Consider the following 17,185-nt stretch of genomic DNA (forward strand, 5'->3'; position numbering starts at 1 on the left):
ATCCTACAAAAGACCATAACCAACAAAGAATTGATAACAAGTATTGCCTGTGGATCCTGATACAGCTTGCTCATCTGTGTTATGAAACTCCATAGTTGTCCAAAAGCTATGAAAAGCACATCACCAGCATAGTGAAGTTGGAAAGTATTGGGAGTTGGACTAACGTATTGTTGATCTTCTGACAATAAGAAAAATGTAGAATATCAGCCTTTCTTTCCTTTCTCTGTATATGTCTTTCAGCCTCTCACCTTGGATACCTTCTGTGCACACGCAGGTGAGATGATGATGTCAATTATGTTCACACATTAATGGAGTCTTCATGTCCATCCTGAAAGCAAAACTGAAGATCTCTTTGAGCAGAATACACCTCACTGATGAGGCTGGATTTTTTTCTCCTGCTCATTTTGTAGAAAGCCTTCCACTCTTCCCTTTGTCTATTTCCCTGAATCCTACTTTCATTGTCTTCGACTTCTTTCAGATAATCTCATTTAGACTTCCCCTCTTGATTCTCAAGCCTCCTTCTCTCTCTCAGTGGAGCTCCCCGCCTCTCTCCCATGGCTCTGTCTTTCTCTCTCTTCTTCACTCATTTCCTCTAAATGTGCACAGTATTGATGTTTTTCTCTCTATCATGGCCCCTGTGATGCTTTTCCTCTTTTTAGCTTTCCCCTTTGTCTCCAACCCTTTATTTGTCAAATGGTTCTCTGTAGTGCTTTCTCCCTAGGTATGCTCTCTCCCATGCTCACAGATGCATAGATATATCAGGGTTTTAACAGAGTTTTGGATGGCTAAGACCAATACTGATTTTTGTTGTGAGACTGCTGATGGCCAATATATACAGCATCTGTAAAGCATACAGTTTCCCTGATTAAGAAATTAGCTATTAAATTGTCATTCACTGACAGATGCAAAGTTGTAGCGTAAGAGAAAAACACACTGTTATGTTTCTTGATTGCGACTCTCTGCAACAAACGTGATTTTTTGGAAAATGTCTGAAGTGAGCCAGGCTGTCACTTTCTATTCAAAAAGTGACAAAGACAAAAAGTATTTGCTCAGGATTGACCTGTTTGAATTCAAAATTCACAATAAGGCCTGTTGCCCTATGAACTAAACTATGGTTTCTTTACTAACCCAAAATGGCTAACGCAAAATGAAGAAAACTAGCAAGCTGTGCTAAATGGATAATAATGACACTGAAAAGTAATGTGTGGAAACAGTTTGGATGTACCACTGTAAACCCAGATCCCCAGAAAATCACAGATAAAAGTAAGGCTGTTAGCTGATTTTAGGTTATCTTGTCACTCAAGTGAAGCAGCGGAGGCGCTGCTAATAAACCGTTCAATGTAAATTCTACAACTTGGGTTTGCTTTTGAATTAATCCAAATAAATTGTGTGCTAAAATTGTGTGCAGCATCCTACATATTGTGAATGTCCTACATATTAAAATGCCAAAATAGAACAATGACATGCATAAATTCCTCAAGAACCATTCTGGTACACAGTCTATCATAAAAATTGGTAAAAAAAAAAAAAGTATGAGTATTCTCAGTCCACGGTGGTCTAGGTAGACATGTACCATGTAAACTGGTTCAAGTAACATTTCCTGTCATTCTCTTGACTATACACGATCAATTAAAGGCAAAAATGCACAATCTTAAATATAAAAAAACGGAATATTCAGTGTTTCCCCAGATTAATTGTTTTCAGGGTGGAAAAACCTCTAAAACTATTTACTGTTGGTCATCATGGGACACAGAAACAAAACACCCAGACAGATGAAACTTCTTTACAACACCATAACCAAAATGGCTTTGTAGCAGTTAATCTGGGATGCAATACAGCCCTCACATGAGGATTAATTTACAGCAAAACAGGCTTCATAATGTATAATATTTAATATTAAATATTAAATAAAGATAATTTCAGTTTGATATATTGGCTTACTTGTAATAAACAGAAACACACACAGTCAAATACACACACAACCTTTGCACCCACTTTTTTGGTTGTAAAAAGCAGAAGTAATAGAGAGCCGAGCACCATGTCAAGCTGTATTTTACATTTACAAGCATATCTCCCAACAAGCCAATCTAAGGTGGTGAGGCCAGACGAGGCTGGCTGTATCACGGTCCATCTAGTCAGCAGAGTGCCGGTCTTATAACATGGCCTGTATCTAAGCAGAAAGGATATTTAGGGAGCGATATAGAGAGCGATGAATGATAGGTGAAAGGAAGGACGGATGAGAGAGGGAGAGATGTAAAAAGAGAAGGCTCATGTACGAGAGAGGCCGTAAAGAGCGGAGAGGTTGGTTTCAGCGTGTTTAAGAGCTTGGCAGAGGAGCGGCTACCGCTACTGCGACTGTGGTTTCTGGGGAATCGATGTGTGTGTATCTGTGCATGTGTGTGTGATAGGGGGAAAGGGATCCGGGGTATTTTCCTGGCATTTGATGGACAGCTTAACGCCCGGCTTGTAAAAACAGCAGAGCAAAATGTTCCACGTGCCAAAGGACGGGGGGAGGTCACACACACGCGCACACACACACAAATACACACACACACGCGCACAATAAAAGTGAAGTGTCGAGTTTTACTCTTATTTATTAGGGATCCTGTGGTGTGGGTGAACAGTCACTGGGTGGTAGGGCAGCGCAGACTAAAACCTGATGATATTTTCTTAACATTTCCCCTGATTACATCCAAACATCTCCCATCTGTAATCAGATTTTCAACATTTCCCTGTGGGGAGGGCGAACCTCAGGCTAGTGACCACATGGCCTCAACCGGCTCCTGCTGGATCTTTTTTGTGCAACAATGAGCTCAAGACCATTAGTTCAGGAAGTACTGTAATCTGTTCACAACTATTGTTGCGCAAAAGCAGACAGCACCTGTGTTCATGATAAAATTCCCAGATGAGTTTCATGCACTGCGTCTTTATCAAATGCTTCCTTCCTCCCTCATGGGAATGTTAGTCATATCCAACTATCAGATCTCCGCGACTCCGCTTTGGATAGGTCAACAGCTATACACCTACTTGTGTCTAACTCTGCTCCTCTTCTCCTTTCACCTTCTATGTCACATTCACATTATCTCCTGGTTCTACTCCACAAATCCAGTCCAGTCCAGTGAACCACGTTGGAGGGCTGACTTCATCTCGCCGTGTTACAGCCAACATTGCACAAACTTTCCGTTTCACTGCACTCTACCTCTCACTGTCCTCGTTCCGATTCCAATCTCAACATGACAATCTTGAACGGGTGTTACAACATTTTGTACTGTTGCATTTTTTGAGGGGGTGGTTGAGCAACAAAAACAGAATGGGGATCTTGATGGAAACCAGTTGAGTTACCGGTAGTAGATTTTAAAGATGCAGGATATGTAGCTTTTCTAAATGAGCAGAAAAGCAAAGTTTTATGTGACATACTGTAAATACTGCTTGTCAACCTCAAGCTATACGTGTTGATAGGAACTGATTTGATCTTTGTGATTTTGGGCTGGTCCCTCATATAGAGTCATACAATCAAATACCATACGGCATCAGCCAAAAAGCAATTGAATGAACACTGCTGACCTTCAAAAAATCTATTCTAGACTCAAACACTATTAAGATAAAAGACGGAGAACATACCAAGCTTTCAATGTAGGGAAGTGATGATGCTGAGTTTTTTTTTTATTTTAAACTTTGCTCAATTAGCTGATTTATAATTAAGTTTGCAATCTTTAAATTGTGTACTGCAAGTTCAGGTATGAGCAACTGAGACAAGTGTAACGAATGATTGAATGAATGATAAGAAATAAGAATCAGTATCAACAGATGTCTGTATGGTTATCTGATGTTTACAAAATGAACATGATGAAAAGATTTCATGACTTATTGTTTCTAATCAGGGAACAGCTGGATATCTTTATCCTGCTGATACAATACATAATGGTACCATTTTTTTCAAACTTGCTTGGGTGTTAAAAATATATGTGAGATATATCTCACGGATATGAAATGTCTCAGAGTTATAGAATCACCCTGGTGTGATTCAAGTCAGCTAACTCAAATGTGTAGGATGCATGTGGTGCTTCACTGCCTTCAGATGTCTCAGAATAAAAGAAGCAGGGAATAATTTATCCTCACAGCATCACTGATTCATTTGCACGTATAACAATGTTGCTCCTTTTACATGATCACTGAAATAACTGCACTGATAAGTTTTTTGCACTGTATCATTTACTGTCTCTTTTTCTGAGGTTATTTGTCTGTTAACAGCGATGTAGATCAGCTTAGAGTCCATACAAATTGCAACACTTGATCCAGGCAGTTTTTAACAAAGAACAGGTCCAGAAACCCCCCCAAATATTTAGACTTTAAAGCTACAATATGCAAGTTCTGGAAATTAAGGTTGCGCTAGCATGAGATGACCTGCATCCTTGTGATTTGACTAATGCAGTTATCAGGAGCTTGCTTGCCTCTGAGTAAGTCATAGAGACAACTTCCAGCAGCTAATGCTAGCTTGGAGCCTCAGTACTAGAGGTGTAGTAGGCCAGAAGAGCATTTAGATATTAATTAACAGCCATGAGCTTGCTCCCCTGACTTTGGCCATCTCTGATTCGTTTGAAGGGTGAGACTCATTTTAAAACTTGAGTAGGGAATATCTCTGTACTGCTGCCGTGTTGTGCAGTGAGCTTCAGTCACAGAGGTCCTTGACAACACCTCTCCACAACAACAAAAAAAATAAACTAAAAAGAAAAAAACTTACATACAGTAGCTTTAAAATGGCAAAAATCACAGCACTTTACACTTCTGAAAGTAACACTTAAATTTTCCAGCCTCCATTTAAAAAATGCATGAAACCCAACTGATTCAAGGGCTTTTTCACAATTTAAAATCACTTAAACAATGACTCATGATAGATTGTCTGGGAAAAAAAGTTCATACCCAAAACTTATTAAGAGATGTCAGTCAAAACAGTCATGAAACCAAGAATTAGATGTTGAAAATATCAAAACATTGGCCTAGAGATCATGTTCTACCAACTTCATCACCACATTCGTAATAAGCATTTACAGCCTTTTGAACCCTGTCGGCAAAGTTGATCCCCGTTGGGCACCATGAAACAACGAGTTACAGCAAGATGGTGTCTGACCCAAATGAAGCAGGCTTCCCTCAGGCCAGGCAGTAAGATGTGTCAGCCCTCCAAACGTCATCACACTGTTTGAAATTAACACCTGCGTCGAGATAATCAATGTAAATGCCAGACCACAGTGCTAAAATAATCCATCCAAACTCAACATTCATTTCACAGCCAGCAAGCCAGCAAGCACTAACAAACGTTAAGCTTTTAACATTTGCAGTGTGGCCTTGACTGGAATGATTTGGCACCGTCTTTGAGTCTTGTATTCAGATTTCACAATATATTCATGGGGGACCCTGATCCAGGACGATTCAACTTCTACTGTTGGGTCAGAAATCATCTGAAAGAGAAAAAAATTAGAGGTGCTAAGTCATTTGGGACACTCAACCAATCAATAACTTAAAACTTTCAAAAAGTAAAGAAAGACACCACTGGTTATTTCTCTTTCATAAGAAAGTTGGTTAAGGTCAAATGACTTCCATTCTTAGTATGGAGGTCATGTGATATGCGGCCACAAAGAAGCCTCTGGTGGAGGTTACACATCATGCTGCCCCAGATCCTCTTGATCAAATGTCCACGTCTGTGAGTTGTACATATACTGTAGAGGCTACAGGCATGATTTTCTCACAAACTCTTCCAGAAAGGAACACTGATGCTTGTGGCTGTTGTCCAGGTTGGTGTCGTTCTGACGACGATTCTTCTGCCCAGCAAAGCCCCAACATGCCGAGCAGCAGTGACTCACGGGAAATGAGGGTATCGTCTTTAGAATAAATCACAACCAGAGTGTGACGAGGCCTCTTTTCACAATCTGACAGAGCAACCAATCTGTTCTCTCCCTCCCTCCTTCCATCCATACCATACTTACTCTGTCATAATGAGGAGCTGTCACTCAAACGGATTCAAGCTGCACTTATTGCAACACCGGCGAGGTTACAGGACGAGCCAGCTCAGTTGGGATTAAAGTCTCAGTTGCAATTGTTGAAACAGAGTTTATGGCAATACATTGGGCAAATCTGGAGGAAAGAGTTTGGGAACAAAGACTGCATGTGCTGCAACCCACTGGATGGGCCAGATGAAATTTAGCTTATGAACTGAAACACATGCATTATGCATAATGAACAGAGGCCGAAGGGAGAGAGAGACAGAGAGGAGACATCTTGTCATCACTAAAAGAGAACGATGGAAAGATGGACAAAGGAGATGTCCCAAGGGACTATGCACTCATTCTGCATGGCTGCCTATCCGTCACCATGGAAACTGTGTGTGTGTGTGTGTGTACACATTTGTGTGTGTGTGCACCGGCGACCAACAGTGAGCTGGAGGGTGTGTGTGTGTGTGTTATGAGGAGGGGGAATAATGTGTAGGTGCTACGCAGGAGGCCTCCCACTGTGTTAGCAAGAATACCTTCGAAAGTCACTATGATCACATTCCACGTCACAGTGCGTGTGTGTGCGCGTGCATGTGTGTGTGTGTGTGTGTTACAGACAGAGAGAGTCTGTGGACGGAGAGATCTTATCGTTTAAAAGCAGGACGCTCAGTTGATGAGTGATCTGCCGGATGGTGTGATTGATGAAGGACGGAGTGATGAACGCTTGATGAGATGAAAGAGTGAAGAGCCATCAGCACGCAAACGCCGACACACACACACACACACACACACACATGCTGAGAGACGAAGCCCATGACTGAGGCCTCTGATGTGTAGGCAACACTCATGCATGCGTACTTGAACGGACACGCAAACTTATAGAACTAAAAGACACATTGTGCAAAAAAACACACACACACACTCTAACACACACCTCCGTGGAAGATGAAGGGACAATTATAGATGAAACGTTTTCTTTGAGCCAACAGAAACGTGACATGAATAGCACAGACGAGGCTGTACTGCTATGCACATATACGTGTTTGCAAACACACATTTGGACACACACACACACACACACACACACACATAGCTACATAGATGTACAGACAGAAATCACTCAGGCTGGTGACAAAGTTAGTGGTAAACTTCTTTTTTCCTTTGCTTTCCACTTGCAATGTTTTGTTTTTTTCTGCAACTCCCTCCAGAGAGGAGAGTAATTTGTCTGTGGTCAGGTCTCACACACACACACACACACACACACACACACACACACACACACACACACTTTGTATCTTTGTCACAGTGTCTGAAATAAAGTAAAATGTTGATTAAATGATTGGTAAATCAGTTCATTGACTTGACACCACTGTGTGGAAGAGGCCCGCTCAACCCCTTGGAATACACACACACACACACGTGCATACACACGCGCACACACACACACACACACATGCTCTTTGTACAGACCTTTACCTACCCAGATACACTCACAAACTCCCACTCATAAACTCACAAACAGATGTGGAAACAGTCTCTCTCGCTCTCTCATTCTCTTTCTCTCTCTCTCAAACATACACACACACACACACACACACTCACACCACACACACCCCTGGCACCTGAGAAGTGTGCCCTTGCTGTGCCAGGCTGTGCCAACATGTGGGAGCAGTTACAGTAAAGAAACACTGCCAAGACCACTCTGGGCAGGGCAAACAGCTGCCAGGGACACACACACACACACACGCACACACACACAATCCCAGATCCTAAACCTGCAGTCTCACTCACACACCCATCCTGCGCTTTCACTACCACAAGAACATACCCACAAATTCTCCAAACAACTTCCTCACACACACTGCACGTAATCCACACATAATCCCTCGTCTCTTCCTCTGTCAGACTTTCTCATGCAAACACACACACACACACATACACACACACTTTGCTGAGTCAATGCGGATAACAAAAGACCAAAATATAACCAGGATTTCCCCCGCCTGTCTTGATTTCTGTTGTCTGTGTCTGATATATAGGAAGCTTAACTGTTCCATTGATTTTGCACTGTACATTCCTGGTGTGTTGCTTCAGCTCTGCTCACTCAGCGTGGCGTCTTAATCTCTCAGGATCGCTGTCAGTTGATGAATCGTCAGTCATACAGACCAAGCAGCGCAGCTTTCAGCTTCAGGGACTACAGGCAGAGACATTTAGACAGAGAACGTAAAGCAGACATTGTAGGAAAGCTGTTGTCTTTGTACTATATCACCATTCGCTCTTTGTGCGTCTTACATGGCTCATAACATCAATGTTTGTTTCTTCAAGATGAGAAACTGGTCCGCTGAGGCTACTTTCACCAGAGAAAATGCTCTCTGTCCCTCTTCTATTAAGAATTATTAATAATTATGATGTTTGCCAATTATTCTCTAAATTGTTAATTAATTTTCTGCCATTTATCATCATGGTAACTATGTCTTGACACTAGCCCTGTGCATGGGACTACCATTACCTGGGCTTCTCTTGTGATCGGTAATATCTGCAGAGGTCATCAGTGTTCTTAATTGCTTTGAATCAGGCATGCGTGTAAACTGTAAAGTAAAAATTCCACCACAAATTACCTCCCATGTTTCACCAAACACACAGGCGATTAGGTAATATTAGTTCAGTGTCTCAGTAATTAGGATCTTTTTTTGGAGAGCCATTTGGAAAGAAGCTATCTTAAGATTTGGGCTAAATTAAGCCGGCTAAATTCTAAAATGCTGTTTTCGAGCAAATCCACATGTGCTCACAGCAGGAGTTTCAGCTTGCTTCTGCAAATACTTCCGTCCACATTAAAACGGCAAAACGGGTAATTCTCCTCCCACCAGACATGCACGGAGGACAGATGAGCAAGTCAGCCACAGAAAACCAGCGAAGAAGAAACGGTATGCTATTTCCGTTTCTACAGCGGCTTCCTGACATTTTGTTTATTGCAAGCAGATGACAGCAATTTCAGCGAGAGAAAAGTGATAGACTGCAACTTTTAACTCTAAATAAGCTATCAAAGTAGAACAGCACTCGCATGAAGCCATCTGCCATTGTTGTAATTGTCATTGTTTCTTCCTCTCTCTCTTCCAATAAAACACCAATGAAAAACAATAAAGTGCCACGTTACTGACAAACTGTTTTGTCACTGATATGACAGTGTTTCTACACAGCTCCAATTCCTGCCTTACACACTACAACACGGTTTCAGATTAACACACTCGAGGCCATTTTGGAAAAGCTCCATTTTTGGGGAAGAAAAAGATGCATTTACAAGTTTAGATGGCTTAGTGTGGACATGGTCTAAATTGCTAAGAGGCTATATTAGGAATTTACCCACTTTGCCTGTGTTTTGTGCAGTAAACACACAAATTCCTGAATTACAAGAGGTTCAAAGGTGAAAATAGGATTACAGTTGCTTTGACTTATCTATGGGAAGATAAAACTAATAATAAAAATAGAAAATACACCAAAATCCAGGAGAAGCATCCCAGTTGCTATTTTCACAAGTGTTTAGAGGAATAGTTGGACATTTTAGGAGAAAATAATTTACTTTTTTGCTGAAAGTTAAATGAGAAGAATGATACCACTCTAATGCCTGTACGCTAAATATGAAGCTAGAGCCAGGACCCATTTAGTTTAGCTTGGCATGAAGATTGGAAACAGGGGGACACAGTTAGGATGGCTCTATCCAAAAAGAAAACTATATCTTGTTTGTGAAACATGGTGACAGTAGGCTGATGTTTTTTAACCTTCGAACAGAACTAGGCTAGCTGTTTCCACCTGTTTCCAGTCTTTATGCTGAGCTAACTATCTTCTAGTTCTAGCTTCACATTTAGCATACATACACGAGAGTGGTATCAATCTTCTCACATAACTCTTAGCAAGAAAGGAAAGGAGCTCATTTCCAAAAATGTCAAAATATTCCTTCAGATATCAAAGCCTTTATAATAAAGAAACTTTTGAGATATTTACAGATATTTAGCAAATATGTTCTGTGGTCTTATTGCTATCAAGTTGCAGTGAGGTTGTGCAGTATTATTTTACTGTGGAGTATGTTCGAGAAAAATCTGATGAAATGTAAGGAAATGCAACCTGCCTGTTAACATCACCAATGATGCATCAATTCACATATAAAGCGGCGACAGAGGCATGTGTGGAGATAAATCCTCGAACACTGTCACACTGTTCAGGTTTCACGTTAATTTACTGTACGTATTACATCCAGACAGGTGTACGGTTACAGGAATTTTGATGACCCCTGCAGGGTAGCTGACAACACATCAGGAGGAAAGAACATACAGGGCAGTTTGAGGTATGTGTGTGTGTGTGTGTGTGTGTAGGCGAGTTTGTACTGGTTGTTTTATATAAATATACTGTACAAATCTTTTCTCCAACTGTCGCTGGGGTAGAATTGGCCAGCTTGGCAATCAAGTGTCTCCCTCTCTCTCTCTCTCTCCCTCTCTCTCTCTCACACACATTCCCGTATAAATTCCACCCTGCATCCAGATCATATAATATCACACACACATTCCTACACAGCAGCTATCAGGTGTCTGTGGCTCGGGTTGCTGTGTCCACTAAGACTTTACAGGATGATTGACCTATTCTGACTGTCGGGGCAGGCGGCCTCCTGCTGGCCAAGACTCCTCTACTATTCCAAATATCAAATACCAGCATCAGCGATAACCACCAGAACTGCTCCGTGTAATGTACAACCCGGTGTGTGTGTGTGTGTGTGTGTGTGTGTGTGTATGCCTGTAGGAAAGAGGGTTAATCATCATGGTGGTTCTCCTGGCTCTTCCTCAGTCCCTGTGCTCCTCTTCATCGTCCACCTCCTCATTTCCCTCGGTTTCTTCTTCTCTTCTCTTCTTTAAGTAAAACACAACAGAGTGAATGGAAAAAAAATGTTCTGTCTCTTTCTGCCTTTTCAATATGTACAGACCTACAATTGAATTAAACTGAAATTTGTTATAATAGTTTTAAAAGCTCCCCCTTTCCTCCAAGTCCATTTCCTGTTTCAGTCACAGAAAACATTTTAACAGTTATTCATTTATTGAAGGGATTTAGAAAGGATTTTTGTTTTGAGGTGAATTATCTACAAAACGTAGACCTAAAATACTAATTATTATTTTAAATGTATAATGTCACATAAATTAAAGATACAGAGACACCCCTTATTACAACAAAAAATAATTAAAATATAATCCAAATAAAACATGAAATGTGGTTGAAAAAAGTAAAATAGAAATAAACTCAATTTAAGTGTTTTTTCTTCTATTTTTTTATTTCGGTGTACTAGATATGTCTCGTGTAAAAGTGGTTAAAGAAAATGTATATTTAAAAATTAACCTATGGTGGCACGGTGAAATACTAGGTAATAATAATAGGATGATAGGTTTGTTAAAGATTATTTTACTCGTGTTAGATACAGTACGAACTGTCTAAATTCTCTCTGATGTGAAATAGCGAGTGTGAAAAGAAGCCTCGGCTTTTTGAGGAACAAAAATGCCGATGTTTAGTGTACATGTCTCAGATTTGGTCTCATTTTCTGCTTCATTGTCCTGAGTGGAAAATGTCACCACATCATCTACATTTGGCCCTAAATGTCCCCTTAAATATTCTGTGTAATGGGCCAGAGAGTAAAACAAGTCATAAAACGGGGGGAAAGAGAAAGAACAGAGGAGGTTTGTTGGTGTTGTAATGTAGGAAAACATGGACATGACTTCCACACTGCCAAGAATCCATGATTTATGTAAGCCTACCATCTGTTGCCACAGAATACGTTGCACAACTACCAATGAGTCAGATTGGCTATACGGACATCTACAATGTCATCAGAGTGCACACACACACACACACACACACACACACACATACGGATAGTAAGATGGATACCAGCGGCGAGCTCATGGAGGCTCATATGAACGATAGATGAGGTGATGCAGAGAAGACCACTGATCTCCTTACTCCCACTCTCAGTGACCTGAATATACCCCAGTACACGCACACACACACACACACACACACGCACACACACACACACACGCAAATGTGCACAAACACACACATGCAGCATCCCGCTGCAGCTGGCAGCCATTCATTCACTTCGGTGACATGCTCAGGCTATATCTAAATGGAGAGCTTTCTCTGGATTGGAACCCCCCACACCTCCCTTCCCCCCAACAGACACACACACACACACACTCTCCTTTTTCAATTCAACTATTTTACTGTTTCACTGCTCAGCACCTCTCTCTCTCTCTACGTTTTTCTTTTCCATATCTATGTAATAAACTAGAATACAGATACACACACCTGCACAAATACAGTAGAAGCACATAATAACACACACACACACACATACACACACACACATACACACACTGATTGAGCCGCTCCCGATGGATAACCTCTAGACTCCTCTTGGCGGGTGCACATGCTTCAGATGTGATGTCTTTGCTCCTGTCCACCAGCTGCCGTCTGAAAACTAAAAAACACAATAACACAAACTGCCACACCTTTCTGTGACACCTTGACCCTTTACACACACGCACACACACAAACACACGCACACATTCTCACACACAAATCAGCTTGTGGCGTGTTTGCTCTTACGACGTGAAAGCCCTCTCTCATTAACCCAGAGGGCACCCCCAGCCTCCCATTGTGCCCCTATCTCCCGCAGCATTCTGGGTAAAGTAGTCTAACAATGTCAACCAGATAAGCCCAATACAAACCTCCTGATAAGGAGTCAAAGACTGCACTTAATGTCTGTGTGTTCTGAAGGCGTTGGTTGATTGAGGAGCCGATGAGGAGGATGTAAAAGACCAGCAGTGAGCAGAATGGGCACATGAGTGTGTGTGTGTATGTGTGTGGTCAGACTGGCAGGCATAGTGTTTCATATCTTTGTAATAACAAGTTAAACTGCCGAAACAGCGAAACGCAGGAGACAAAAGGAAAGCAAACACACATACCGCTGGACAAAGAGCCTATCTTTGAATGTGTGTAGGCCTATGTGTGTGATTTCAAACTATGTCCGAGGACCATTAGCAAAGTTATTCAGAAAAAAATGTGAGTCACCTTTTCCTGTATTGACTAGAAAAGCAGGGAGAGATACGCTGGCCAAGAAGAGAAAAGAAAAACCCAGCAAAAGAAGGGCTGATGTTAAAAACACCACTTGGTATTAAATAAAGTTTACAGCTGGCGTTCAAGGCAACGCTGCGCTCGAGCCTTCTTCGCGTGGTGCCACGAGGCAGCCAGACTGTAATTTGAGGTCAAAGGTAAATCCTCCATCCAGACTTTAATGTTGCAATAAGCCGCATCACAAAGGCTCTGGTTACAGTGCGATAAAAAGGTGTGAATATATCACAGGAAGTCTCAAATAAAACGCAGTAAATTTGTGCACTTTGTCCTAGAAACTCCACACCCTGCAAGGGATAATCTCGACTGTTCTTCTCAGCTCTCAGCTTACACACACACACACACACACACACACACACACACATAAAGGAGAGTAGAAAGACACACAAAAGTAGAGGAATGCATGCAGACTGTAGATTTACATTGGTGTATAAACGGCCTCTGTCTGATGAGCACATGTGAGCTGCATTTCTGCATTCACACACACACACACACATGCAAAGAGTGAGGATTTGAAATCTTTGCGGGCTGAAAGCTGATCTCCTCGCTTTGTTCTCTTGATGGTTCTGTTCCGTTTTTATTATTCTGAATACCTGACCCACCTGTACAGCCCGAGGAGACTTTATCCCGCCCGTCGTCTCTCATGAAACACCGCTAGATACAGTTTCCCTTTCTCTCCCATTCTTTTCCCTCTATCGGCTACAGCTACAGTTTCAGATTGCTTCCTCCTCTTGTGTTTCTCTTTTTTTTTTCCTCCCCCCTTCGCAACCTTCCACGCTTTCTTCTGTGGTCCATTTTACTTCAGCAGACAAATGACGGGCATTGATGAACACAAGGCAGTATTCAGAGGACTCACACCCGGCAGAAAAGAAAAAAAAAACATCAAGATTTTTTTTTTGTAAGAATCTTTTTTTAATGAAACACAAAAAAGGCAATAAAATTAAGATAAATAATTTTTTTCTTTTTGTACATGAGGAAATATTTAAGTCATATTTCCAAAAGAATGACTGAAATTACATAATATATTTTAGTAGGCCATCTCAACCGTACAAAGCAGGTTCCAGTGGGTCTACAAAACAAAACAGGTCGCACAATGATGCTGCTTCTGTCAAAATGTGGTTAGAACTGAATCCAGTGTTTCTTAAAGAAAATACAGCTTTAAAAAAAAAAATCAATTAAAGACCCATAAATGTAATATTTCAAAAAGTGAGTTTCACATTAGATTTCTTATAAAGCTTTTGCTTTGCAGTGTAACAGCAACATTGTTGTTAAAAGTCAAAAAAGTCAATGTCCTAAAAAGAAAAAAGGCATTCATGTTCTTCCCCCTGTACATCCTATACACTGACAACACACAGTCATTACAGGCTTGCATAAACAGTAAGACAATGGTAAACTAGGAAAACAAGCAAACATAAAACACACACACACAGACATTTTTGGCAAAGCAGGAATAAAAGTGACAAGAAGCATAATTTGTGATTTGATCCTTATCTTGCTTTTTTTTTTTTTTGTCTCTCAACATTGTCCCATTGATTGGCTCTGATTGTCCTTCACAGTCACGTGATGCCATTCTGGTTGCCATAGAGACCTCAAGTGCATCAGCTGGGCAGTGTGCAGACAATGTTGCTGCAATGTTTCTCAGAGGCTGTCATAGCAACGCTGGATGAACACGAGCAGACAACGAGAGGAACTCTACTTCAAATACCTCTGTGATTGCAGGGGTCCCGGATTCAGATTTGATTGAACATCTTTTTGTCTTTTTTTTCATAGAATTGTTTTCTTCTACTGCAGTGAAGCATAAACTCACAGGTGCTTTGGTATGTTTCTTTTTGATGCCAGATAAATATCTACATTTTTTATAGAAATACAGGCTAAAATAGATAAAGAAGATTCTTTCAGGATCAGAGAACAGCAGAAACTTAGTTTCTTTTCCAGTATTTGTAAAAAAAAAAATAAAAGAAAAAGAAGCTCCCAACAGGAAAAGCACACTCTAAACCTAACAGAGCAAAATAAAGAGAACAAAGAGATTTTGGACACATGTTTAAAAAGAGCCTTTTTCTGATTTCTTTATAAAAACAACATTTCCCAGACACCCTTTCTACATATTCATCCCTAAAGCAGGGCTTACAACCGCAAAGTCTTCACATCAGTTGTACAGCTTGACCCCAAATCCACATCTCCGATCCTGTTCAGTGCATTGAGAGAGAAGGACATTTAACCTCCTCCCTCTGCCAGACCCCTCCCCAAACCCCCCACACACAACCTTAAAAAAATCTAAATAAAATAATCTTCTCTGCAAAAGAAAAAAAAAAACAAGAACAAATATATATGTATACTATTTACAACATGTTATATTACACATAACGCTGTACAAAGCACACACGCTCGCCCATGCACACGTACGCACGCACGCAAACATGCACGCACAGTTCAAATAAACAATCCAACTACCTGTACATGTGTCTTCGCACCTGAATAGGAGGATACGAGAGAGGTATTGACGTGTATGGCTTGACAGGAGAAAAATCATTTTGTGTTTCCGTCTCAAGGACTAACAACCGAACGTTAAGTACTGGACAGATTCATATTCAGAGTGTTAAAGACATACCGACGGTGTGTCATGACGTCATCTTGGCTTGCAACCGACGAGCACAGGCATACATGTGCATGACCACACACACAGTACAAACACACACACACACACACACACACACACACATACACACACACACGCTAAAGCACTATTTACTCAGAGCTCATTAAATGCCAAACAGGGTCATCGCAGCCACTCTGCACACACATTTACACACAAAGTCCGAACTACAGTGTTTTTTGGTCCTGTTGGGGATCTCCCAATCGCCTTGTCATTATCACACTACCAGTATAAGACCATTAAAACCATCCAAACCAGTGTGGTTTACAGTAAGTCTCTCCTTACCATACAGTCTCTTCCGCTCTCTGAGTCAGTCTTTGTTTCAGAAAGCCAAGTCTGCTGTAGCATTTCCAAGCTACCATTCTCCAAAGTGCTCATGTCCTTGGTTCCTGTTCTTTTGTTGCAGTAATCTTGTCGCAGAGACAAGATATTCTCTTATATCAGCCACAGGGAAGGCTGTAGGCTCTTGCTGCGACAGGGAGCCTCAATCCACATCTGATAAAGAGGTAAAAATCTGACATGGGTCAGACTTTTCCCCAGAACAAACCGGACTCCTCTAAGTGCCAGTGCTGCCGGGCTTTATCCAGTGGGCTAGCTCCTTCTCTTACAAGGGACAGATCAATACGCAGAGCCGAAATTCTTCGTCTTGGTTTCCCTCTGTCCCTTGGTCTGTTCTGAAGGACTATCCTGGAAGCAGTCAACTCCAGAGTTTGGGTCAATATTTGGATTTCTCTCTAGCTGGTGGTGCTAGGACACAATAGCCATGCCATCAGCGCTGATCAGCTGGCCTGTGGTTGGCTCGTAGGTTCCAGCCAGGTAGAAAAGGTCATTAGACGTGCTACCGGGCTTGTGTTCTCGAATCATGTGATCATACTCAGTCCTGCTGACCACCTGGCAGCGATGGGAGATCGTCTGCACGTCATTCTCGTCTTCGTGGCTCGACTGGTACAAGGCATTCTAGGGTTAGGGGTAGATAGAGACAAGAAGATTTATTGATTGTATCCGACAGCTAAAACGTTGAATTTACAGTTGCTTTCATGAGAAAAGGGGTAACCCTCAAGATCTTTTACCCTGGATTTTCTCATGATGAAGTTTTAGTTTCTGCAAGTGGTGATCTTTTTTGTTTGTGGATATTGCTGCTCAAGCTAACAACACACAGCTTTATCTGTTTATTCCAAAGAAACAACTGTTTTGCTGCTGCCAGAAATATAAAATGCACAGCTTCCTGTGCAGCAGAGATTTTTCCTGGGAAAGGCGTGCCTTACACTGAGTATTTAGAGCAGTAAATGTTCACAGTTTCATGAACTAAGTAGAGGTCCAACCACTCATATCAAATGGGAATAGGGAATAAAAAGAAGCAAAGTGGTAATATATTTAAATG

The 17,185-nt window shown here is 41.3% G+C and overlaps 1 protein-coding gene and 1 long non-coding RNA gene across 3 annotated transcripts in view; one reads left to right on the top strand and one right to left on the bottom strand.

The window, feature by feature from the left end:
* The first annotated feature begins 1,445 nt into the window (after positions 1-1,445).
* LOC122970921 lies at positions 1,446-15,148 on the top strand. 2 transcript variants are annotated; one of them, XR_006399351.1, is made up of 3 exons: positions 1,446-8,908; positions 10,237-10,323; positions 10,518-11,077. It is a non-coding gene; the product is annotated as an uncharacterized LOC122970921 (long non-coding RNA). The 2 variants fall into 2 exon arrangements; XR_006399350.1 differs by lacking the exon at positions 10,518-11,077 and adding an exon at positions 14,708-15,148 and having other exon boundaries at positions 1,447-8,908.
* Positions 15,149-15,194: 46 nt separating this feature from the next.
* The window catches only part of bahcc1b (BAH domain and coiled-coil containing 1b), a 55,766-nt gene continuing 53,775 nt past the window's right edge, over positions 15,195-17,185 (bottom strand). The window contains exon 28 of the mRNA XM_044337280.1: positions 15,195-16,761. Coding sequence (XP_044193215.1) covers positions 16,552-16,761 — 210 coding nt within the window. The 3' untranslated portion in view covers positions 15,195-16,551. The remainder of the gene's footprint in view (positions 16,762-17,185) is intronic.

Source organism: Thunnus albacares, chromosome 20 (assembly GCF_914725855.1).
Source record: "Thunnus albacares chromosome 20, fThuAlb1.1, whole genome shotgun sequence".
NCBI lineage: Eukaryota > Metazoa > Chordata > Actinopteri > Scombriformes > Scombridae > Thunnus > Thunnus albacares.